General features: G+C 59.0%; 1 protein-coding gene across 1 annotated transcript in view; it reads right to left on the reverse strand.

Annotated features, from left to right (window-relative positions):
• NUP210 (nucleoporin 210) overlaps positions 1 to 23,636 on the reverse strand; it is a 132,679-nt gene that overhangs the window by 86,174 nt on the left and 22,869 nt on the right. Inside the window, exons 2-3 of the mRNA XM_057555657.1 lie at positions 2,530 to 2,666; positions 1,055 to 1,186 (exon numbers count right to left, since the gene is read on the reverse strand). Coding sequence (XP_057411640.1) covers positions 1,055 to 1,186; positions 2,530 to 2,666 — 269 coding nt within the window. The remainder of the gene's footprint in view (positions 1 to 1,054; positions 1,187 to 2,529; positions 2,667 to 23,636) is intronic.

The raw sequence follows: 23,636 nt of genomic DNA on the forward strand, positions 1-23,636 counted from the left end.
GAAGGCAGAAGACACTCCATGGCCACCCAGCGCACTGAGTGCCCACCACACACCAGGCGGGGCTGACCCTTCACACTCACTCACCAGGTCCTCGTGACCAGGTAAGCAACATTATGTCTGTTTCACAGATCAGAGGGGAGTTCAGAGAAGCTGGGCAGCTTATCCGATGAATGCATACAGAGCGGAAGGAAGGCTCGGACAGATGCTTCGAAACACTGATTCTGCCCCCAAGGGACATTTGGTGATGGCTGGAGAGATTCTTGGTTGTCACAGCTCAGTGGGTGCTACTGGCGTCCGGTGCACAGAGGCCAGGGATGCTGGCAAAACACCCTAAAATGTACTGGACAGTCCCCACCACAAGACGTACCCACCCCAAACGTCAATCCTGCCTAGACTGAGAAACCCTGATCTATAACAATGCTATTAAGAAGCCGGGGCAGGGGGGCTAGAGTGGTCAGGGGAGATTTCAAAGACAAGGTGAGTCCTGGCTTGGACGTGAAGTTTTAGAAGATCCTTCGTCTGGATGATGCCTTTTGCCTGACCTACTTTCTTCAACAAGAACCTTAACCTACAGATTTTCCCTTCGTTCCCTGACCGAGAGGTCAGGCTACAGCCAAGACAGTCTGCCAACCAGCAGAACAGACCTTCTACAAAGAATCCCAGCCCAGAACAAGCCAATGTTCTGCTACGAAGTGAAGGAAGGTACGTGGGGCCGGCGGCATAGACGCGCTCTCTTCCACACCCACACACACACACAAGCGCGCATGCGTAGGCTGCAGTCTGGATCAGGAAGCCAGCCCCAGACCCCAGAGCCTCTGTTGTTCACAGCAGTGACCCCGTGAGCCCCTCCCAGCTGTGCACAGGCACGGAGCTGGCCTCCAGGCCCTGTGGAGAAGTGGCCGTGGCCTCGCTGCCACCGCAGGCCCGGCATCCACTTAGAGGTGGTCCTGACCTCTTCCACGTTGCCCCCCTGGCCGGAGCAGCCCCCCTTGGGGGAGAGCGGGCCGCACACGAGGAGAGGAAGAAACAGAGCCCGCCAGGCCAGTGGCCTCACCTTCCGAGTCCAGGGCCTGGATCTTAAGCTCCAGCGGGGAGTCCTCCAGGTAGAGCTCGCGGGTGGTGGAGACGATCTGAATGCCGTGGATGAGGTCCACGATGGCGTCGCAGCGCAGGACCTGGCCGGTGGCTGCAGGGGCGGGAACACAGGGTCAGCCGGAGGGCCGCCACCCCACCTCCAGCGCCTCATAGGTTGGGTGGTCTTATTCTTTGGCAAAGACAAGTGAAACCAACAATCCCCCCCCCCCCACAAAAAACGGGGCTGGAAGAACCGAGTCGACCCTCAGGAGCTCCACGAGGCCCGAGAGTCAGCACGGACGTCCAGGAAGTAAGGGCCTTCCAGACACTTTCATTGCCCATCTTGTACTTTTCCACCACGAGCGCCAGCGTTTAAAGCTGTGTGCAAAACACTCTTCCTAGAATTCCTAGTTTTGTTCAGAGTGTAACCACTGAGCTAAACGACAAGGGTTCTGGTATGATGAGTTAGCACCCCAAAGAACGATGCTGTTCTGAATGCCTGTCCCTACCCTGAGATTAGCAATTACACCCGGAATTTGTGCGTTTGTGTGTGTCTGTGTTTACACTGCAGTTTTTACACAAGACTATCAACTACACTATAGTATAAAAAAAGAGTGTGCACGTCTACACGGATTTTTTACCTGCTCCATCAGTAAGACACATAAATGGCATTACCTGGAGAATCCTCTAATGTAAAAAATAACAGCTTGTGACACAAACTCATTCTGACCATTCTCCAGGCACCATATAACTACTTGTACACCCTTAACTTTGTGAGAAAGCCATTCAGCCCCAGTTATCAAAAACCTTAAAAATATTCATAGGCTGTGACCCAGTAAAGCTGGGAATCTATCCTTGGCAGGAAATAACCTGAAAGAACCCAAAATTGTTCCCTGAATAAAACTATTTATTTTCCTATATAACACTGAAACAAACATCTGAAAACAATCTGAATGCCTCATATAAGGGAATGCTTATAGCACAACCTCTGGTTAAGAATATTATTCGGCCATTAAAAATAATTCTATAATAAAATGGGAAACTTTTCATACCATGTTAGGTGGGGGAAAAGCGTGACAGAAAATTCATTGTTTTCTAAGCATCTTACGACCATAATATGGCAAATGAAACATGGGGAAGTGAAACATTGCACAACTTTTTTCATTTTGAATCAACGTCCATTAAGAGTTATTTTGGTAACAAATAATAACTTAGAAATGAAAGCCGGCCTCCACGGGAGGGAAAGCAGGACAAGGTGCTGGCAGCTGGGGGCCAGGGTTCATGTTGCTTGCTCAGCGTCCCCCCAGCCCCATGGGCGTCCTCAGACCCAACGAGAGAAGGGAAAGCGTGGCCGTGGGCTCTTCCGTCCCTGTGGCCCAAGGTCTCAGCGGGGCGTTTGCAGCCCCTCGGCCCCCATCCCCACCAGGGGCCGCGCGGGGCCCTGGGAGGCCTTACTGACGTCCTCCGCGAAGACGATGCTGGTCAGGCGAGAGGGCTGGGACAGGCGGGCCTGCACCACGGCCTTCCGGGAGCACTGCTGCTCGCCCAGGCCCAGCGGCTCGATGCTGGCCACCTCCGGCCGGGTCGATGACCTGTGGCGAGAAGAAGAGAATTCACCCTCCGGAGCCACCGGAGGAGAGGCGGGGCTGGGACCAGGAGCCAGAGCCGCAGCCCCCATCTGTCCCAGACTCGCAGGACGGAGGGGCCAGGCTCCACCAGCTTCAAATCCAGAGGAGACAGGCGGCCGAGGCCCCTCTAGTAGGAGCAGGACATCCTGAGAGCGTGGACCTCCCCTCCCACCTCACCCCCACCCCGGCCCTGAACATATCACACAGGCAGAGAGTCACTGCTCGGGACACTGGAAAACACCTCCACGTTCAACAGTCACCTGACAGGACTATTCCACGGAACTGGAAATAACTATAGGAGACAGGCAGCCAAGGCCCCTCTAGTAGGAGCAGGACATCCTGAGGGTGTGGACCTCCTCTCCCACCTCACCCCCACCCCGGCCCTGAACATATCACACAGGCAGAGAGTCACTGCTCGGGACACTGGAAAACACCTCCACGTTCAACAGTCACCTGACAGGACTATTCCACGGAACTGGAAATAACTACAGGAGACAGGCGGCCAAGGCCCCTCTAGTAGGAGCAGGACATCCTGAGGGCGTGGACCTCCTCTCCCACCTCACCCCCACCCCGGCCCTGAACATATCACACAGGCAGAGAGTCACTGCTCGGGACACTGGAAAACACCTCCACGCTCAACAGTCACCTGCCAGGACTATTCCACGGAACTGGAAATAACTATTGGTGGACAGAGTGCCTATGGTCCCTGGGGAGGAGGAGAGGTCAGGTACCTGCTGACCTCTAGGCCGGACCTGGCACACGGCAGCCTCCCAGACAGTCACCTCCATCCCCAACAGGCCCTACAAACCCAGAGCTCACCGACGGGAACCTTGGCAACAGGCACACAGCCCAGCGCACGGGGCTGAGGTTACAGGGAAGGTGGGCGGAAGGGCAGGTAAACACACACAGAGACGGAGCTGTAAAATCCGTGAGATGACTTCCCACGGACACTCGGGCCTTGGAATAAACAGCTGCAGGGAAAGCATGACGGAGAGGCACCCAGGGTCAGAGCACGGTTTCTCATCTGAGACCGGGTATAACAGCAGTTCCCGGGGGAGTGAAATGGGACAAGTCGGGAGGAGCAGAGCGGACACTGCATTGTTGCGTGAGCGCGGACCACTAGCGTCACTGTAGACGGAGCTGGGGAGGGTCTCTGAAGGAGGCCCCTACTCAACACCACGCGGAGGTCTGGAGCTTCAGGGAGGGCCCTGGGGTGGGAGCAGCCGGCGAGCTCCAAGAACAGAGGCCGATGCCATCGGGGCCCTGGGATATGGGGGCGCTGAGGTCAAGGAGATGGGGTGTGAGGTCAAGGAGATGGGGTGCTGAGGTCACGGAGATGGGGTGTGAGGTCAAGGAGGTGGGGTGCTGAGGTCCAGGAGATGGGGTGCTGAGGTCAAGGAGGTGGGGTGCTGAGGTCAAGGAGATGGGGCGCTGAGGTCAAGGAGATTGGGTGTGAGGTCAAGGAGATGGGGTGCTGAGGTCAAGGAGATGGGGTGCTGAGGTCAAGGAGATGGGGCACTGAGGTCAAGGAGATGGGGTGTGAGGTCAAGGAGATGGGGTGTGAGGTCAAGGAGATGGGGTGCTGAGGTCAAGGAGATGGGGTGTGAGGTCAAGGAGATGGGGTGTGAGGTCAAGGAGATGGGGTGCTGAGGTCAAGGAGATGGGGTGCTGAGGTCAAGGAGATGGGGTGCTGAAGTCAAGGAGAGGGGGGTGCTGAGGTCAAGGAGATGGGGTGTGAGGTCAAGGAGATGGGGTGCTGAGGTCAAGGAGATGGGGTGTGAGGTCAAGGAGATGGGGTGCTGAGGTCAAGGAGAGGGGGTGCTGAGGTCAAGGAGATGGGGCACTGAGGTCAAGGAGATGGGATGCTGAGGTCAAGGAGATGGGGTGTGAGGTCAAGGAGATGGGGTGCTGAGGTCAAGGAGATGGGGTGTGAGGTCAAGGAGATGGGGCGCTGAGGTCAAGGAGATGGGGTGTGAGGTCAAGGAGGTGGGGTGCTGAGGTCCAGGAGATGGGGTGCTGAGGTCCAGGAGATGGGGCGCTGAGGTCAAGGAGATGGGGTGTGAGGTCAAGGAGATGGGGTGTGAGGTCAAGGAGGTGGGATGTGAGGTCAAGGAGATGGGGTACTGAGGTCAAGGAGATGGGGTGCTGAGGTTAAGGAGATGGGGTGAGGTCAAGGAGATGGGGTGCTGAGGTCAAGGAGATGGGGTGCTGAGGTCAAGGAGATGGGGTGCTGAAGTCAAGGAGAGGGGGGTGCTGAGGTCAAGGAGATGGGGTGTGAGGTCCAGGAGATGGGGTGCTGAGGTCCAGGAGATGGGGCGCTGAGGTCAAGGAGATGAGGTGTGAGGTCAAGGAGATGGGGTGTGAGGTCAAGGAGGTGGGATGTGAGGTCAAGGAGATGGGGTACTGAGGTCAAGGAGATGGGGTGCTGAGGTTAAGGAGATGGGGTGAGGTCAAGGAGATGGGGTGCTGAGGTCAAGGAGATGGGGTGCTGAAGTCAAGGAGAGGGGGGTGCTGAGGTCAAGGAGATGGGGTGTGAGGTCAAGGAGATGGGGTGCTGAGGTCAAGGAGATGGGGTGTGAGGTCAAGGAGATGGGGCGCTGAGGTCAAGGAGATGGGGCGCTGAGGTCAAGGAGATGGGGTGTGAGGTCAAGGAGGTGGGGTGCTGAGGTCCAGGAGATGGGGTGCTGAGGTCCAGGAGATGGGGCGCTGAGGTCAAGGAGATGGGGTGTGAGGTCAAGGAGATGGGGTGTGAGGTCAAGGAGGTGGGGTGCTGAGGTCCAGGAGATGGGGTGTGAGGTCAAGGAGATGGGTTGCAGAGGTCAAGGAGATGGGGTGTGAGGTCAAGGAGGTGGGATGTGAGGTCAAGGAGATGGGGTACTGAGGTCAAGGAGATGGGGTGCTGAGGTCCAGGAGATGGGGTGCTGAGGTCCAGGAGATGGGGTGCTGAAGTCAAGGAGAGGGGGGTGCTGAGGTCAAGGAGATGGGGTGTGAGGTCCAGGAGATGGGGTGCTGAGGTCCAGGAGATGGGGCGCTGAGGTCAAGGAGATGGGGTGTGAGGTCAAGGATATGGGGTGTGAGGTCAAGGAGGTGGGATGTGAGGTCAAGGAGATGGGGTACTGAGGTCAAGGAGATGGGGTGTGAGGTCAAGGAGGTGGGGTGCTGAGGTCCAGGAGATGGGGTGCTGAGGTCCAGGAGATGGGGCGCTGAGGTCAAGGAGATGGGGCGCTGAGGTCAAGGAGATGGGGTGTGAGGTCAAGGAGGTGGGGTGCTGAGGTCCAGGAGATGGGGTGCTGAGGTCCAGGAGATGGGGCGCTGAGGTCAAGGAGATGGGGTGTGAGGTCAAGGAGATGGGGTGTGAGGTCAAGGAGGTGGGGTGCTGAGGTCCAGGAGATGGGGTGTGAGGTCAAGGAGATGGGTTGCAGAGGTCAAGGAGATGGGGTGTGAGGTCAAGGAGGTGGGATGTGAGGTCAAGGAGATGGGGTACTGAGGTCAAGGAGATGGGGTGCTGAGGTCCAGGAGATGGGGTGCTGAGGTCCAGGAGATGGGGTGCTGAAGTCAAGGAGAGGGGGGTGCTGAGGTCAAGGAGATGGGGTGTGAGGTCCAGGAGATGGGGTGCTGAGGTCCAGGAGATGGGGCGCTGAGGTCAAGGAGATGGGGTGTGAGGTCAAGGAGATGGGGTGTGAGGTCAAGGAGGTGGGATGTGAGGTCAAGGAGATGGGGTGCTGAGGTCAAGGAGATGGGGTGCTGAGGTTAAGGAGATGGGGTGCTGAGGTTAAGGAGATGGGGTGAGGTCAAGGAGATGGGGTGCTGAGGTCAAGGAGATGGGGTGCTGAGGTCAAGGAGATGGGGTGCTGAAGTCAAGGAGAGGGGGGTGCTGAGGTCAAGGAGATGGGGTGTGAGGTCAAGGAGATGGGGTGCTGAGGTCAAGGAGATGGGGTGTGAGGTCAAGGAGATGGGGCGCTGAGGTCAAGGAGATGGGGCGCTGAGGTCAAGGAGATGGGGTGTGAGGTCAAGGAGGTGGGGTGCTGAGGTCCATGAGATGGGGCGCTGAGGTCAAGGAGATGGGGTGTGAGGTCAAGGAGATGGGGTGTGAGGTCAAGGAGATGGGGTGCTGAGGTCCAGGAGATGGGGTGCTGAGGTCAAGGAGATGGGGTGCTGAGGTCAAGGAGATGGGGCGCTGAGGTCAAGGAGATTGGGTGTGAGGTCAAGGAGATGGGGTGCTGAGGTCAAGGAGATGGGGCGCTGAGGTCAAGGAGATGGGGCGCTGAGGTCAAGGAGATGGGGTGTGAGGTCAAGGAGATGGGGTTCTGAGGTCAAGGAGATGGGGTGTGAGGTCAAGGAGATGGGGTGTGAGGTCAAGGAGATGGGGTGCTGAGGTCAAGGAGATGGGGTGTGAGGTCAAGGAGATGGGGTGTGAGGTCAAGGAGATGGGGTGCTGAGGTCAAGGAGATGGGGTGCTGAGGTCAAGGAGATGGGGTGCTGAAGTCAAGGAGAGGGGGGTGCTGAGGTCAAGGAGATGGGGCACTGAGGTCAAGGAGATGGGATGCTGAGGTCAAGGAGATGGGGTGTGAGGTCAAGGAGATGGGGTGCTGAGGTCAAGGAGATGGGGTGTGAGGTCAAGGAGATGGGGCGCTGAGGTCAAGGAGATGGGGTGTGAGGTCAAGGAGATGGGGCGCTGAGGTCAAGGAGATGGGGTGTGAGGTCAAGGAGGTGGGGTGCTGAGGTCCAGGAGATGGGGTGCTGAGGTTCAGGAGATGGGGCGCTGAGGTCAAGGAGATGGGGTGTGAGGTCAAGGAGATGGGGTGTGAGGTCAAGGAGGTGGGGTGCTGAGGTCCAGGAGATGGGGTGCTGAGGTCAAGGAGATGGGGCGCTGAGGTCAAGGAGATTGGGTGTGAGGTCAAGGAGATGGGGTGTGAGGTCAAGGAGATGGGGTGCCGAGGTCAAGGAGATGGGGTGCCGAGGTCAAGGAGATGGGGTGTGAGGTCAAGGAGATGGGGTACTGAGGTCAAGGAGATGGGGTGCTGAGGTCAAGGAGATGGGGTGTGAGGTCAAGGAGATGGGGTACTGAGGTCAAGGAGATGGGGTGCTGAGGTCAAGGAGATGGGGTGTGAGGTCCAGGAGATGGGGTGCTGAGGTCCAGGAGATGGGGCGCTGAGGTCAAGGAGATGGGGTGTGAGGTCAAGGAGATGGGGTGTGAGGTCAAGGAGGTGGGATGTGAGGTCAAGGAGATGGGGTACTGAGGTCAAGGAGATGGGGTGCTGAGGTTAAGGAGATGGGGTGAGGTCAAGGAGATGGGGTGCTGAGGTCAAGGAGATGGGGTGCTGAGGTCAAGGAGATGGGGTGCTGAAGTCAAGGAGAGGGGGGTGCTGAGGTCAAGGAGATGGGGTGTGAGGTCAAGGAGATGGGGTGCTGAGGTCAAGGAGATGGGGTGTGAGGTCAAGGAGATGGGGCGCTGAGGTCAAGGAGATGGGGCGCTGAGGTCAAGGAGATGGGGTGTGAGGTCAAGGAGGTGGGGTGCTGAGGTCCAGGAGGTGGGGTGCTGAGGTCCAGGAGATGGGGCGCTGAGGTCCAGGAGATGGGGCGCTGAGGTCAAGGAGATGGGGTGTGAGGTCAAGGAGATGGGGTGTGAGGTCAAGGAGGTGGGGTGCTGAGGTCCAGGAGATGGGGTGCTGAGGTCAAGGAGATGGGGTGCTGAGGTCAAGGAGATGGGGCGCTGAGGTCAAGGAGATTGGGTGTGAGGTCAAGGAGATGGGGTGCTGAGGTCAAGGAGATGGGGTGCTGAGGTCAAGGAGATGGGGCGCTGAGGTCAAGGAGATGGGGTGTGAGGTCAAGGAGATGGGGTGCTGAGGTCAAGGAGATGGGGTGTGAGGTCAAGGAGATGGGGTGTGAGGTCAAGGAGATGGGGTGCTGAGGTCAAGGAGATGGGGTGCTGAGGTCAAGGAGATGGGGTGTGAGGTCAAGGAGATGGGGTGCTGAGGTCAAGGAGATGGGGTGCTGAGGTCAAGGAGATGGGGTGCTGAAGTCAAGGAGAGGGGGGTGCTGAGGTCAAGGAGATGGGGCACTGAGGTCAAGGAGATGGGATGCTGAGGTCAAGGAGATGGGGTGTGAGGTCAAGGAGATGGGGTGCTGAGGTCAAGGAGATGGGGTGTGAGGTCAAGGAGATGGGGCGCTGAGGTCAAGGAGATGGGGTGTGAGGTCAAGGAGATGGGGCGCTGAGGTCAAGGAGATGGGGTGTGAGGTCAAGGAGGTGGGGTGCTGAGGTCCAGGAGATGGGGTGCTGAGGTTCAGGAGATGGGGCGCTGAGGTCAAGGAGATGGGGTGTGAGGTCAAGGAGATGGGGTGTGAGGTCAAGGAGGTGGCGTGCTGAGGTCCAGGAGATGGGGCGCTGAGGTCAAGGAGATGGGGCGCTGAGGTCAAGGAGATGGGGCGCTGAGGTCAAGGAGATGGGGTGTGAGGTCAAGGAGATGGGGTGTGAGGTCAAGGAGATGGGGTGTGAGGTCAAGGAGATGGGGTGCCGAGGTCAAGGAGATGGGGTGCCGAGGTCAAGGAGATGGGGTGTGAGGTCAAGGAGATGGGGTGCTGAGGTCAAGGAGATGGGGTGCTGAGGTCAAGGAGATGGGGTGCTGAGGTCAAGGAGATGGGGTGCTGAAGTCAAGGAGATGGGGTGTGAGGTCAAGGAGATGGGGTGCTGAGGTCCAGGAGATGGGGTGTGAGGTCAAGGAGATGGGGCGCTGAGGTCAAGGAGATGGGGCGCTGAGGTCAAGGAGATGGGGTGTGAGGTCAAGGAGGTGGGGTGCTGAGGTCCAGGAGATGGGGTGCTGAGGTCCAGGAGATGGGGTGCTGAGGTCCAGGAGATGGGGCGCTGAGGTCAAGGAGATGGGGTGTGAGGTCAAGGAGATGGGGTGTGAGGTCAAGGAGGTGGGGTGCTGAGGTCCAGGAGATGGGGTGCTGAGGTCAAGGAGATGGGGTGCTGAGGTCAAGGAGATGGGGCGCTGAGGTCAAGGAGATTGGGTGTGAGGTCAAGGAGATGGGGTGCTGAGGTCAAGGAGATGGGGCGCTGAGGTCAAGGAGATGGGGCGCTGAGGTCAAGGAGATGGGGTGTGAGGTCAAGGAGATGGGGTGCTGAGGTCAAGGAGATGGGGTGTGAGGTCAAGGAGATGGGGTGTGAGGTCAAGGAGATGGGGTGTGAGGTCAAGGAGATGGGGTGTGAGGTCAAGGAGATGGGGTGTGAGGTCAAGGAGATGGGGTGCTGAGGTCAAGGAGATGGGGTGCTGAGGTCAAGGAGATGGGGTGCTGAAGTCAAGGAGAGGGGGGTGCTGAGGTCAAGGAGATGGGGCACTGAGGTCAAGGAGATGGGATGCTGAGGTCAAGGAGATGGGGTGTGAGGTCAAGGAGATGGGGTGCTGAGGTCAAGGAGATGGGGTGTGAGGTCAAGGAGATGGGGCGCTGAGGTCAAGGAGATGGGGTGTGAGGTCAAGGAGATGGGGCGCTGAGGTCAAGGAGATGGGGTGTGAGGTCAAGGAGGTGGGGTGCTGAGGTCCAGGAGATGGGGTGCTGAGGTTCAGGAGATGGGGCGCTGAGGTCAAGGAGATGGGGTGTGAGGTCAAGGAGATGGGGTGTGAGGTCAAGGAGGTGGGGTGCTGAGGTCCAGGAGATGGGGTGCTGAGGTCAAGGAGATGGGGCGCTGAGGTCAAGGAGATTGGGTGTGAGGTCAAGGAGATGGGGTGCTGAGGTCAAGGAGATGGGGTGCTGAGGTCAAGGAGATGGGGTGTGAGGTCAAGGAGATGGGATGCCGAGGTCAAGGAGATGGGGCGCTGAGGTCAAGGAGATGGGGCGCTGAGGTCAAGGAGATGGGGTGTGAGGTCAAGGAGATGGGGTGTGAGGTCAAGGAGATGGGGTGCCGAGGTCAAGGAGATGGGGTGCCGAGGTCAAGGAGATGGGATGCCGAGGTCAAGGAGATGGGGTGTGAGGTCAAGGAGATGGGGTGTGAGGTCAAGGAGATGGGGTGCTGAGGTCAAGGAGATGGGGTGTGAGGTCAAGGAGATGGGGTGCTAGGTCAAGGAGATGGGGCGCTGAGGTCAAGGAGATGGGGTGTGAGGTCAAGGAGATGGGTTGCAGAGGTCAAGGAGATGGGGTGTGAGGTCAAGGAGGTGGGATGTGAGGTCAAGGAGATGGGGTACTGAGGTCAAGGAGATGGGGTGCTGAGGTCCAGGAGATGGGGTGCTGAGGTCCAGGAGATGGGGTGCTGAAGTCAAGGAGAGGGGGGTGCTGAGGTCCAGGAGATGGGGTGCTGAGGTCCAGGAGATGGGGCGCTGAGGTCCAGGAGATGGGGCGCTGAGGTCAAGGAGATGGGGTGTGAGGTCAAGGACATGGGGTGTGAGGTCAAGGAGGTGGGATGTGAGGTCAAGGAGATGGGGTACTGAGGTCAAGGAGATGGGGTGCTGAGGTTAAGGAGATGGGGTGAGGTCAAGGAGATGGGGTGCTGAGGTCAAGGAGATGGGGTGCTGAGGTCAAGGAGATGGGGTGCTGAAGTCAAGGAGAGGGGGGTGCTGAGGTCAAGGAGATGGGGTGTGAGGTCAAGGAGATGGGGTGCTGAGGTCAAGGAGATGGGGTGTGAGGTCAAGGAGATGGGGTGTGAGGTCAAGGAGGTGGGATGTGAGGTCAAGGAGATGGGGTACTGAGGTCAAGGAGATGGGGTGCTGAGGTTAAGGAGATGGGGTGAGGTCAAGGAGATGGGGTGCTGAGGTCAAGGAGATGGGGTGCTGAGGTCAAGGAGATGGGGTGCTGAAGTCAAGGAGAGGGGGGTGCTGAGGTCAAGGAGATGGGGTGTGAGGTCAAGGAGATGGGGTGCTGAGGTCAAGGAGATGGGGTGTGAGGTCAAGGAGATGGGGCGCTGAGGTCAAGGAGATGGGGCGCTGAGGTCAAGGAGATGGGGTGTGAGGTCAAGGAGGTGGGGTGCTGAGGACCAGGAGGTGGGGTGCTGAGGTCCAGGAGATGGGGCGCTGAGGTCCAGGAGATGGGGCGCTGAGGTCAAGGAGATGGGGTGTGAGGTCAAGGAGATGGGGTGTGAGGTCAAGGAGGTGGGGTGCTGAGGTCCAGGAGATGGGGTGCTGAGGTCAAGGAGATGGGGTGCTGAGGTCAAGGAGATGGGGCGCTGAGGTCAAGGAGATTGGGTGTGAGGTCAAGGAGATGGGGTGCTGAGGTCAAGGAGATGGGGTGCTGAGGTCAAGGAGATGGGGCGCTGAGGTCAAGGAGATGGGGTGTGAGGTCAAGGAGATGGGGTGCTGAGGTCAAGGAGATGGGGTGTGAGGTCAAGGAGATGGGGTGTGAGGTCAAGGAGATGGGGTGCTGAGGTCAAGGAGATGGGGTGTGAGGTCAAGGAGATGGGGTGCTGAGGTCAAGGAGATGGGGTGCTGAGGTCAAGGAGATGGGGTGCTGAAGTCAAGGAGAGGGGGGTGCTGAGGTCAAGGAGATGGGGCACTGAGGTCAAGGAGATGGGATGCTGAGGTCAAGGAGATGGGGTGTGAGGTCAAGGAGATGGGGTGCTGAGGTCAAGGAGATGGGGTGTGAGGTCAAGGAGATGGGGCGCTGAGGTCAAGGAGATGGGGTGTGAGGTCAAGGAGATGGGGCGCTGAGGTCAAGGAGATGGGGTGTGAGGTCAAGGAGGTGGGGTGCTGAGGTCCAGGAGATGGGGTGCTGAGGTTCAGGAGATGGGGCGCTGAGGTCAAGGAGATGGGGTGTGAGGTCAAGGAGATGGGGTGTGAGGTCAAGGAGGTGGCGTGCTGAGGTCCAGGAGATGGGGCGCTGAGGTCAAGGAGATGGGGCGCTGAGGTCAAGGAGATTGGGTGCTGAGGTCAAGGAGATGGGGTGCTGAGGTCAAGGAGATGGGGTGTGAGGTCAAGGAGATGGGGTGTGAGGTCAAGGAGATGGGGCGCTGAGGTCAAGGAGATGGGGCGCTGAGGTCAAGGAGATGGGGTGTGAGGTCAAGGAGATGGGGTGTGAGGTCAAGGAGATGGGGTGCCGAGGTCAAGGAGATGGGGTGCCGAGGTCAAGGAGATGGGGTGTGAGGTCAAGGAGATGGGGTGCTGAGGTCAAGGAGATGGGGTGCTGAGGTCAAGGAGATGGGGTGCTGAAGTCAAGGAGATGGGGTGTGAGGTCAAGGAGATGGGGTGCTGAGGTCAAGGAGATGGGGTGTGAGGTCAAGGAGATGGGGCGCTGAGGTCAAGGAGATGGGGCGCTGAGGTCAAGGAGATGGGGTGTGAGGTCAAGGAGGTGGGGTGCTGAGGTCCAGGAGATGGGGTGCTGAGGTCCAGGAGATGGGGTGCTGAGGTCCAGGAGATGGGGCGCTGAGGTCAAGGAGATGGGGTGTGAGGTCAAGGAGATGGGGTGTGAGGTCAAGGAGGTGGGGTGCTGAGGTCCAGGAGATGGGGTGCTGAGGTCAAGGAGATGGGGTGCTGAGGTCAAGGAGATGGGGCGCTGAGGTCAAGGAGATTGGGTGTGAGGTCAAGGAGATGGGGTGCTGAGGTCAAGGAGATGGGGCGCTGAGGTCAAGGAGATGGGGCGCTGAGGTCAAGGAGATGGGGTGTGAGGTCAAGGAGATGGGGTGCTGAGGTCAAGGAGATGGGGTGTGAGGTCAAGGAGATGGGGTGTGAGGTCAAGGAGATGGGGTGTGAGGTCAAGGAGATGGGGTGTGAGGTCAAGGAGATGGGGTGCTGAGGTCAAGGAGATGGGGTGCTGAGGTCAAGGAGATGGGGTGCTGAAGTCAAGGAGAGGGGGGTGCTGAGGTCAAGGAGATGGGGCACTGAGGTCAAGGAGATGGGATGCTGAGGTCAAGGAGATGGGGTGTGAGGTCAAGGAGATGGGGTGCTGAGGTCAAGGAGATGGGGTGTGAGGTCAAGGAGATGGGGCGCTGAGGTCAAGGAGATGGGGTGTGAGGTCAAGGAGATGGGGCGCTGAGGTCAAGGAGATGGGGTGTGAGGTCAAGGAGGTGGGGTGCTGAGGTCCAGGAGATGGGGTGCTGAGGTTCAGGAGATGGGGCGCTGAGGTCAAGGAGATGGGGTGTGAGGTCAAGGAGATGGGGTGTGAGGTCAAGGAGGTGGGGTGCTGAGGTCCAGGAGATGGGGTGCTGAGGTCAAGGAGATGGGGCGCTGAGGTCAAGGAGATTGGGTGTGAGGTCAAGGAGATGGGGTGCTGAGGTCAAGGAGATGGGGTGCTGAGGTCAAGGAGATGGGGTGTGAGGTCAAGGAGATGGGATGCCGAGGTCAAGGAGATGGGGCGCTGAGGTCAAGGAGATGGGGCGCTGAGGTCAAGGAGATGGGGTGTGAGGTCAAGGAGATGGGGTGTGAGGTCAAGGAGATGGGGTGCCGAGGTCAAGGAGATGGGGTGCCGAGGTCAAGGAGATGGGATGCCGAGGTCAAGGAGATGGGGTGTGAGGTCAAGGAGATGGGGTGTGAGGTCAAGGAGATGGGGTGCTGAGGTCAAGGAGATGGGGTGTGAGGTCAAGGAGATGGGGTGCTAGGTCAAGGAGATGGGGCGCTGAGGTCAAGGAGATGGGGTGTGAGGTCAAGGAGATGGGTTGCAGAGGTCAAGGAGATGGGGTGTGAGGTCAAGGAGGTGGGATGTGAGGTCAAGGAGATGGGGTACTGAGGTCAAGGAGATGGGGTGCTGAGGTCCAGGAGATGGGGTGCTGAGGTCCAGGAGATGGGGTGCTGAAGTCAAGGAGAGGGGGGTGCTGAGGTCAAGGAGATGGGGTGTGAGGTCCAGGAGATGGGGTGCTGCGGTCCAGGAGATGGGGCGCTGAGGTCAAGGAGATGGGGTGTGAGGTCAAGGACATGGGGTGTGAGGTCAAGGAGGTGGGATGTGAGGTCAAGGAGATGGGGTACTGAGGTCAAGGAGATGGGGTGCTGAGGTTAAGGAGATGGGGTGAGGTCAAGGAGATCGGGTGCTGAGGTCAAGGAGATGGGGTGCTGAGGTCAAGGAGATGGGGTGCTGAAGTCAAGGAGAGGGGGGTGCTGAGGTCAAGGAGATGGGGTGTGAGGTCAAGGAGATGGGGTGCTGAGGTCAAGGAGATGGGGTGTGAGGTCAAGGAGATGGGGTGTGAGGTCAAGGAGGTGGGATGTGAGGTCAAGGAGATGGGGTACTGAGGTCAAGGAGATGGGGTGCTGAGGTTAAGGAGATGGGGTGAGGTCAAGGAGATGGGGTGCTGAGGTCAAGGAGATGGGGTGCTGAGGTCAAGGAGATGGGGTGCTGAAGTCAAGGAGAGGGGGGTGCTGAGGTCAAGGAGATGGGGTGTGAGGTCAAGGAGATGGGGTGCTGAGGTCAAGGAGATGGGGTGTGAGGTCAAGGAGATGGGGCGCTGAGGTCAAGGAGATGGGGCGCTGAGGTCAAGGAGATGGGGTGTGAGGTCAAGGAGGTGGGGTGCTGAGGTCCAGGAGATGGGGTGTGAGGTCAAGGAGATGGGTTGCAGAGGTCAAGGAGATGGGGTGTGAGGTCAAGGAGGTGGGATGTGAGGTCAAGGAGATGGGGTACTGAGGTCAAGGAGATGGGGTGCTGAGGTCCAGGAGATGGGGTGCTGAGGTCCAGGAGATGGGGTGCTGAAGTCAAGGAGAGGGGGGTGCTGAGGTCAAGGAGATGGGGTGTGAGGTCCAGGAGATGGGGTGCTGAGGTCCAGGAGATGGGGCGCTGAGGTCAAGGAGATGGGGTGTGAGGTCAAGGAGATGGGGTGTGAGGTCAAGGAGGTGGGATGTGAGGTCAAGGAGATGGGGTGCTGAGGTCAAGGAGATGGGGTGCTGAGGTTAAGGAGATGGGGTGCTGAGGTTAAGGAGATGGGGTGAGGTCAAGGAGATGGGGTGCTGAGGTCAAGGAGATGGGGTGCTGAGGTCAAGGAGATGGGGTGCTGAAGTCAAGGAGAGGGGGGTGCTGAGGTCAAGGAGATGGGGTGTGAGGTCAAGGAGATGGGGTGCTGAGGTCAAGGAGATGGGGTGTGAGGTCAAGGAGATGGGGCGCTGAGGTCAAGGAGATGGGGCGCTGAGGTCAAGGAGATGGGGTGTGAGGTCAAGGAGGTGGGGTGCTGAGGTCCATGAGATGGGGCGCTGAGGTCAAGGAGATGGGGTGTGAGGTCAAGGAGATGGGGTGTGAGGTCAAGGAGATGGGGTGCTGAGGTCCAGGAGATGGGGTGCTGAGGTCAAGGAGATGGGGTGCTGAGGTCAAGGAGATGGGGCGCTGAGGTCAAGGAGATTGGGTGTGAGGTCAAGGAGATGGGGTGCTGAGGTCAAGGAGATGGGGCGCTGAGGTCAAGGAGATGGGGCGCTGAGGTCAAGGAGATGGGGTGTGAGGTCAAGGAGATGGGGTTCTGAGGTCAAGGAGATGGGGTGTGAGGTCAAGGAGATGGGGTGTGAGGTCAAGGAGATGGGGTGCTGAGGTCAAGGAGATGGGGTGTGAGGTCAAGGAGATGGGGTGTGAGGTCAAGGAGATGGGGTGCTGAGGTCAAGGAGATGGGGTGCTGAGGTCAAGGAGATGGGGTGCTGAAGTCAAGGAGAGGGGGGTGCTGAGGTCAAGGAGATGGGGCACTGAGGTCAAGGAGATGGGATGCTGAGGTCAAGGAGATGGGGTGTGAGGTCAAGGAGATGGGGTGCTGAGGTCAAGGAGATGGGGTGTGAGGTCAAGGAGATGGGGCGCTGAGGTCAAGGAGATGGGGTGTGAGGTCAAGGAGATGGGGCGCTGAGGTCAAGGAGATGGGGTGTGAGGTCAAGGAGGTGGGGTGCTGAGGTCCAGGAGATGGGGTGCTGAGGTTCAGGAGATGGGGCGCTGAGGTCAAGGAGATGGGGTGTGAGGTCAAGGAGATGGGGTGTGAGGTCAAGGAGGTGGGGTGCTGAGGTCCAGGAGATGGGGCGCTGAGGTCAAGGAGATGGGGCGCTGAGGTCAAGGAGATTGGGTGTGAGGTCAAGGAGATGGGGTGTGAGGTCAAGGAGATGGGGTGCCGAGGTCAAGGAGATGGGGTGCCGAGGTCAAGGAGATGGGGTGTGAGGTCAAGGAGATGGGGTACTGAGGTCAAGGAGATGGGGTGCTGAGGTCAAGGAGATGGGGTGTGAGGTCAAGGAGATGGGGTACTGAGGTCAAGGAGATGGGGTGCTGAGGTCAAGGAGATGGGGTGTGAGGTCCAGGAGATGGGGTGCTGAGGTCCAGGAGATGGGGCGCTGAGGTCAAGGAGATGGGGTGTGAGGTCAAGGAGATGGGGTGTGAGGTCAAGGAGGTGGGATGTGAGGTCAAGGAGATGGGGTACTGAGGTCAAGGAGATGGGGTGCTGAGGTTAAGGAGATGGGGTGAGGTCAAGGAGATGGGGTGCTGAGGTCAAGGAGATGGGGTGCTGAGGTCAAGGAGATGGGGTGCTGAAGTCAAGGAGAGGGGGGTGCTGAGGTCAAGGAGATGGGGTGTGAGGTCAAGGAGATGGGGTGCTGAGGTCAAGGAGATGGGGTGTGAGGTCAAGGAGATGGGGCGCTGAGGTCAAGGAGATGGGGCGCTGAGGTCAAGGAGATGGGGTGTGAGGTCAAGGAGGTGGGGTGCTGAGGTCCAGGAGGTGGGGTGCTGAGGTCCAGGAGATGGGGCGCTTAGGTCCAGGAGATGGGGCGCTGAGGTCAAGGAGATGGGGTGTGAGGTCAAGAAGATGGGGTGTGAGGTCAAGGAGGTGGGGTGCTGAGGTCCAGGAGATGGGGTGCTGAGGTCAAGGAGATGGGGTGCTGAGGTCAAGGAGATGGGGCACTGAGGTCAAGGAGATTGGGTGTGAGGTCAAGGAGATGGGGTGCTGAGGTCAAGGAGATGGGGTGCTGAGGTCAAGGAGATGGGGCGCTGAGGTCAAGGAGATGGGGTGTGAGGTCAAGGAGATGGGGTGCTGAGGTCAAGGAGATGGGGTGTGAGGTCAAGGAGATGGGGTGTGAGGTCAAGGAGATGGGGTGCTGAGGTCAAGGAGATGGGGTGCTGAGGTCAAGGAGATGGGGTGTGAGGTCAAGGAGATGGGGTGCTGAGGTCAAGGAGATGGGGTGCTGAGGTCAAGGAGATGGGGTGCTGAAGTCAAGGAGAGGGGGGTGCTGAGGTCAAGGAGATGGGGCACTGAGGTCAAGAAGATGGGATGCTGAGGTCAAGGAGATGGGGTGTGAGGTCAAGGAGATGGGGTGCTGAGGTCAAGGAGATGGGGTGTGAGGTCAAGGAGATGGGGCGCTGAGGTCAAGGAGATGGGGTGTGAGGTCAAGGAGATGGGGCGCTGAGGTCAAGGAGATGGGGTGTGAGGTCAAGGAGGTGGGGTGCTGAGGTCCAGGAGATGGGGTGCTGAGGTTCAGGAGATGGGGCGCTGAGGTCAAGGAGATGGGGTGTGAGGTCAAGGAGATGGGGTGTGAGGTCAAGGAGGTGGCGTGCTGAGGTCCAGGAGATGGGGCGCTGAGGTCAAGGAGATGGGGCGCTGAGGTCAAGGAGATTGGGTGCTGAGGTCAAGGAGATGGGGTGCTGAGGTCAAGGAGATGGGGTGTGAGGTCAAGGAGATGGGGTGTGAGGTCAAGGAGATGGGGCGCTGAGGTCAAGGAGATGGGGCGCTGAGGTCAAGGAGATGGGGTGTGAGGTCAAGGAGATGGGGTGTGAGGTCAAGGAGATGGGGTGCCGAGGTCAAGGAGATGGGGTGCCGAGGTCAAGGAGATGGGGTGCCGAGGTCAAGGAGATGGGGTGTGAGGTCAAGGAGATGGGGTGCTGAGGTCAAGGAGATGGGGTGCTGAGGTCAAGGAGATGGGGTGCTGAGGTCAAGGAGATGGGGTGCTGAAGTCAAGGAGATGGGGTGTGAGGTCAAGGAGATGGGGTGCTGAGGTCCAGGAGATGGGGTGTGAGGTCAAGGAGATGGGGCGCTGAGGTCAAGGAGATGGGGCGCTGAGGTCAAGGAGATGGGGTGTGAGGTCAAGGAGGTGGGGTGCTGAGGTCCAGGAGATGGGGTGCTGAGGTCCAGGAGATGGGGTGCTGAGGTCCAGGAGATGGGGCGCTGAGGTCAAGGAGATGGGGTGTGAGGTCAAGGAGATGGGGTGTGAGGTCAAGGAGGTGGGGTGCTGAGGTCCAGGAGATGGGGTGCTGAGGTCAAGGAGATGGGGTGCTGAGGTCAAGGAGATGGGGCGCTGAGGTCAAGGAGATTGGGTGTGAGGTCAAGGAGATGGGGCGCTGAGGTCAAGGAGATGGGGCGCTGAGGTCAAGGAGATGGGGCGCTGAGGTCAAGGAGATGGGGTGTGAGGTCAAGGAGATGGGGTGCTGAGGTCAAGGAGATGGGGTGTGAGGTCAAGGAGATGGGGTGTGAGGTCAAGGAGATGGGGTGTGAGGTCAAGGAGATGGGGTGTGAGGTCAAGGAGATGGGGTGTGAGGTCAAGGAGATGGGGTGCTGAGGTCAAGGAGATGGGGTGCTGAGGTCAAGGAGATGGGGTGCTGAAGTCAAGGAGAGGGGGGTGCTGAGGTCAAGGAGATGGGGCACTGAGGTCAAGGAGATGGGATGCTGAGGTCAAGGAGATGGGGTGTGAGGTCAAGGAGATGGGGTGCTGAGGTCAAGGAGATGGGGTGTGAGGTCAAGGAGATGGGGCGCTGAGGTCAAGGAGATGGGGTGTGAGGTCAAGGAGATGGGGCGCTGAGGTCAAGGAGATGGGGTGTGAGGTCAAGGAGGTGGGGTGCTGAGGTCCAGGAGATGGGGTGCTGAGGTTCAGGAGATGGGGCGCTGAGGTCAAGGAGATGGGGTGTGAGGTCAAGGAGATGGGGTGTGAGGTCAAGGAGGTGGGGTGCTGAGGTCCAGGAGATGGGGTGCTGAGGTCAAGGAGATGGGGCGCTGAGGTCAAGGAGATTGGGTGTGAGGTCAAGGAGATGGGGTGCTGAGGTCAAGGAGATGGGGTGCTGAGGTCAAGGAGATGGGGTGTGAGGTCAAGGAGATGGGATGCCGAGGTCAAGGAGATGGGGCGCTGAGGTCAAGGAGATGGGGCGCTGAGGTCAAGGAGATGGGGTGTGAGGTCAAGGAGATGGGGTGTGAGGTCAAGGAGATGGGGTGCCGAGGTCAAGGAGATGGGGTGCCGAGGTCAAGGAGATGGGATGCCGAGGTCAAGGAGATGGGGTGTGAGGTCAAGGAGATGGGGTGTGAGGTCAAGGAGATGGGGTGCTGAGGTCAAGGAGATGGGGTGTGAGGTCAAGGAGATGGGGTGCTAGGTCAAGGAGATGGGGCGCTGAGGTCAAGGAGATGGGGTGTGAGGTCAAGGAGATGGGTTGCAGAGGTCAAGGAGATGGGGTGTGAGGTCAAGGAGGTGGGATGTGAGGTCAAGGAGATGGGGTACTGAGGTCCAGGAGATGGGGTGCTGAGGTCCAGGAGATGGGGTGCTGAGGTCCAGGAGATGGGGTGCTGAAGTCAAGGAGAGGGGGGTGCTGAGGTCAAGGAGATGGGGTGTGAGGTCCAGGAGATGGGGTGCTGAGGTCCAGGAGATGGGGCGCTGAGGTCAAGGAGATGGGGTGTGAGGTCAAGGACATGGGGTGTGAGGTCAAGGAGGTGGGATGTGAGGTCAAGGAGATGGGGTACTGAGGTCAAGGAGATGGGGTGCTGAGGTTAAGGAGATGGGGTGAGGTCAAGGAGATGGGGTGCTGAGGTCAAGGAGATGGGGTGCTGAGGTCAAGGAGATGGGGTGCTGAAGTCAAGGAGAGGGGGGTGCTGTGGTCAAGGAGATGGGGTGTGAGGTCAAGGAGATGGGGTGCTGAGGTCAAGGAGATGGGGTGTGAGGTCAAGGAGATGGGGCGCTGAGGTCAAGGAGATGGGGCGCTGAGGTCAAGGAGATGGGGTGTGAGGTCAAGGAGGTGGGGTGCTGAGGTCCAGGAGATGGGGTGCTGAGGTCCAGGAGGTGGGGCGCTGAGGTCAAGGAGATGGGGTGTGAGGTCAAGGAGATGGGGTGTGAGGTCAAGGAGGTGGGGTGCTGAGGTCCAGGAGATGGGGTGCTGAGGTCAAGGAGATGGGGTGCTGAGGTCAAGGAGATGGGGCGCTGAGGTCAAGGAGATTGGGTGTGAGGTCAAGGAGATGGGGCGCTGAGGTCAAGGAGATGGGGCGCTGAGGTCAAGGAGATGGGGCGCTGAGGTCAAGGAGATGGGGTGTGAGGTCAAGGAGATGGGGTGCTGAGGTCAAGGAGATGGGGTGTGAGGTCAAGGAGATGGGGTGTGAGGTCAAGGAGATGGGGTGCTGAGGTCAAGGAGATGGGGTGTGAGGTCAAGGAGATGGGGTGTGAGGTCAAGGAGATGGGGTGCTGAGGTCAAGGAGATGGGGTGCTGAGGTCAAGGAGATGGGGTGCTGAAGTCAAGGAGAGGGGGGTGCTGAGGTCAAGGAGATGGGGCGCTGAGGTCAAGGAGATGGGGTGTGAGGTCAAGGAGATGGGGTGCTGAGGTCAAGGAGATGGGGTGTGAGGTCAAGGAGATGGGGTGTGAGGTCAAGGAGATGGGGTGCTGAGGTCAAGGAGATGGGGTGCTGAAGTCAAGGAGAGGGGGGTGCTGAGGTCCAGGAGATGGGGCGCTGAGGTCAAGGAGATTGGGTGTGAGGTCAAGGAGATGGGGTGCTGAGGTCAAGGAGATGGGGCGCTGAGGTCAAGGAGATGGGGCGCTGAGGTCAAGGAGATGGGGTGTGAGGTCAAGGAGATGGGGTGCTGAGGTCAAGGAGATGGGGTGTGAGGTCAAGGAGATGGGGTGTGAGGTCAAGGAGATGGGGTGCTGAGGTCAAGGAGATGGGGTGTGAGGTCAAGGAGATGGGGTGTGAGGTCAAGGAGATGGGGTGCTGAGGTCAAGGAGATGGGGTGCTGAGGTCAAGGAGATGGGGTGCTGAAGTCAAGGAGAGGGGGGTGCTGAGGTCAAGGAGATGGGGCACTGAGGTCAAGGAGATGGGATGCTGAGGTCAAGGAGATGGGGTGTGAGGTCAAGGAGATGGGGTGTGAGGTCAAGGAGATGGGATGCCGAGGTCAAGGAGATGGGGCGCTGAGGTCAAGGAGATGGGGCGCTGAGGTCAAGGAGATGGGGTGTGAGGTCAAGGAGATGGGGTGTGAGGTCAAGGAGATGGGGTGCCGAGGTCAAGGAGATGGGGTGCCGAGGTCAAGGAGATGGGATGCCGAGGTCAAGGAGATGGGGTGTGAGGTCAAGGAGATGGGGTGTGAGGTCAAGGAGAAGGGGTGCTGAGGTCAAGGAGATGGGGTGTGAGGTCAAGGAGATGGGGCGCTGAGGTCAAGGAGATGGGGTGTGAGGTCAAGGAGATGGGTTGCAGAGGTCAAGGAGATGGGGTGTGAGGTCAAGGAGGTGGGATGTGAGGTCAAGGAGATGGGGTACTGAGGTCCAGGAGATGGGGTGCTGAGGTCCAGGAGATGGGGCGCTGAGGTCAAGGAGATTGGGTGTGAGGTCAAGGAGATGGGGTGCTGAGGTCAAGGAGATGGGGCGCTGAGGTCAAGGAGATGGGGCGCTGAGGTCAAGGAGATGGGGTGTGAGGTCAAGGAGATGGGGTGCTGAGGTCAAGGAGATGGGGTGTGAGGTCAAGGAGATGGGGTGTGAGGTCAAGGAAATGGGGTGCTGAGGTCAAGGAGATGGGGTGTGAGGTCAAGGAGATGGGGTGTGAGGTCAAGGAGATGGGGTGCTGAGGTCAAGGAGATGGGGTGTGAGGTCAAGGAGATGGGGTGTGAGGTCAAGGAGATGGGGTGCTGAGGTCAAGGAGATGGGGTGTGAGGTCAAGGAGATGGGGTGTGAGGTCAAGGAGATGGGGTGTGAGGTCAAGGAGATGGGGTGCTGAGGTCAAGGAGATGGGGTGCTGAAGTCAAGGAGAGGGGGGTGCTGAGGTCAAGGAGATGGGGTGTGAGGTCAAGGAGATGGGGTGCTGATGTCAAGGAGATGGGGTGTGAGGTCAAGGAGATGGGGTGCTGAGGTCAAGGAGAGGGGTGTGCTGAGGTCAAGGAGATGGGGCACTGAGGTCAAGGAGATGGGATGCTGAGGTCAAGGAGATGGGGTGTGAGGTCAAGGAGATGGGGTGCTGAGGTCAAGGAGATGGGGTGTGAGGTCAAGGAGATGGGGCGCTGAGGTCAAGGAGATGGGGTGTGAGGTCAAGGAGGTGGGGTGCTGAGGTCCAGGAGATGGGGTGCTGAGGTCCAGGAGATGGGGTGCTGAGGTCCAGGAGATGGGGCGCTGAGGTCAAGGAGATGGGGTGTGAGGTCAAGGAGATGGGGTGTGAGGTCAAGGAGGTGGGGTGCTGAGGTCCAGGAGATGGGGTGCTGAGGTCAAGGAGATGGGGCGCTGAGGTCAAGGAGATGGGGCGCTGAGGTCAAGGAGATTGGGTGTGAGGTCAAGGAGATGGGGTGCTGAGGTCAAGGAGATGGGGTGCTGAGGTCAAGGAGATGGGGTGTGAGGTCAAGGAGATGGGGCGCTGAGGTCAAGGAGATGGGGTGTGAGGTCAAGGAGATGGGGCGCTGAGGTCAAGGAGGTGGGGTGCGAGGTCCAGGAGATGGGGTGCTGAGGTCCAGGAGATGGGGTGCTGAGGTTCAGGAGATGGGGCGCTGAGGTCAAGGAGATGGGGTGTGAGGTCAAGGAGATGGGGTGTGAGGTCAAGGAGATGGGGCGCTGAGGTCAAGGAGATGGGGTGTGAGGTCAAGGAGGTGGGGTGCTGAGGTCCAGGAGATGGGGTGCTGAGGTTCAGGAGATGGGGCGCTGAGGTCAAGGAGATGGGGTGTGAGGTCAAGGAGATGGGGTGTGAGGTCAAGGAGATGGGGCGCTGAGGTCAAGGAGATGGGGTGTGAGGTCAAGGAGGTGGGGTGCTGAGGTTCAGGAGATGGGGTGCTGAGGTTCAGGAGATGGGGCGCTGAGGTCAAGGAGATGGGGTGTGAGGTCAAGGAGATGGGGTGTGAGGTCAAGGAGGTGGGGTGCTGAGGTCCA

This window comes from Balaenoptera acutorostrata, chromosome 10 (genome assembly GCF_949987535.1).
Source record: "Balaenoptera acutorostrata chromosome 10, mBalAcu1.1, whole genome shotgun sequence".
Classification (NCBI taxonomy): Eukaryota; Metazoa; Chordata; class Mammalia; order Artiodactyla; family Balaenopteridae; genus Balaenoptera; species Balaenoptera acutorostrata.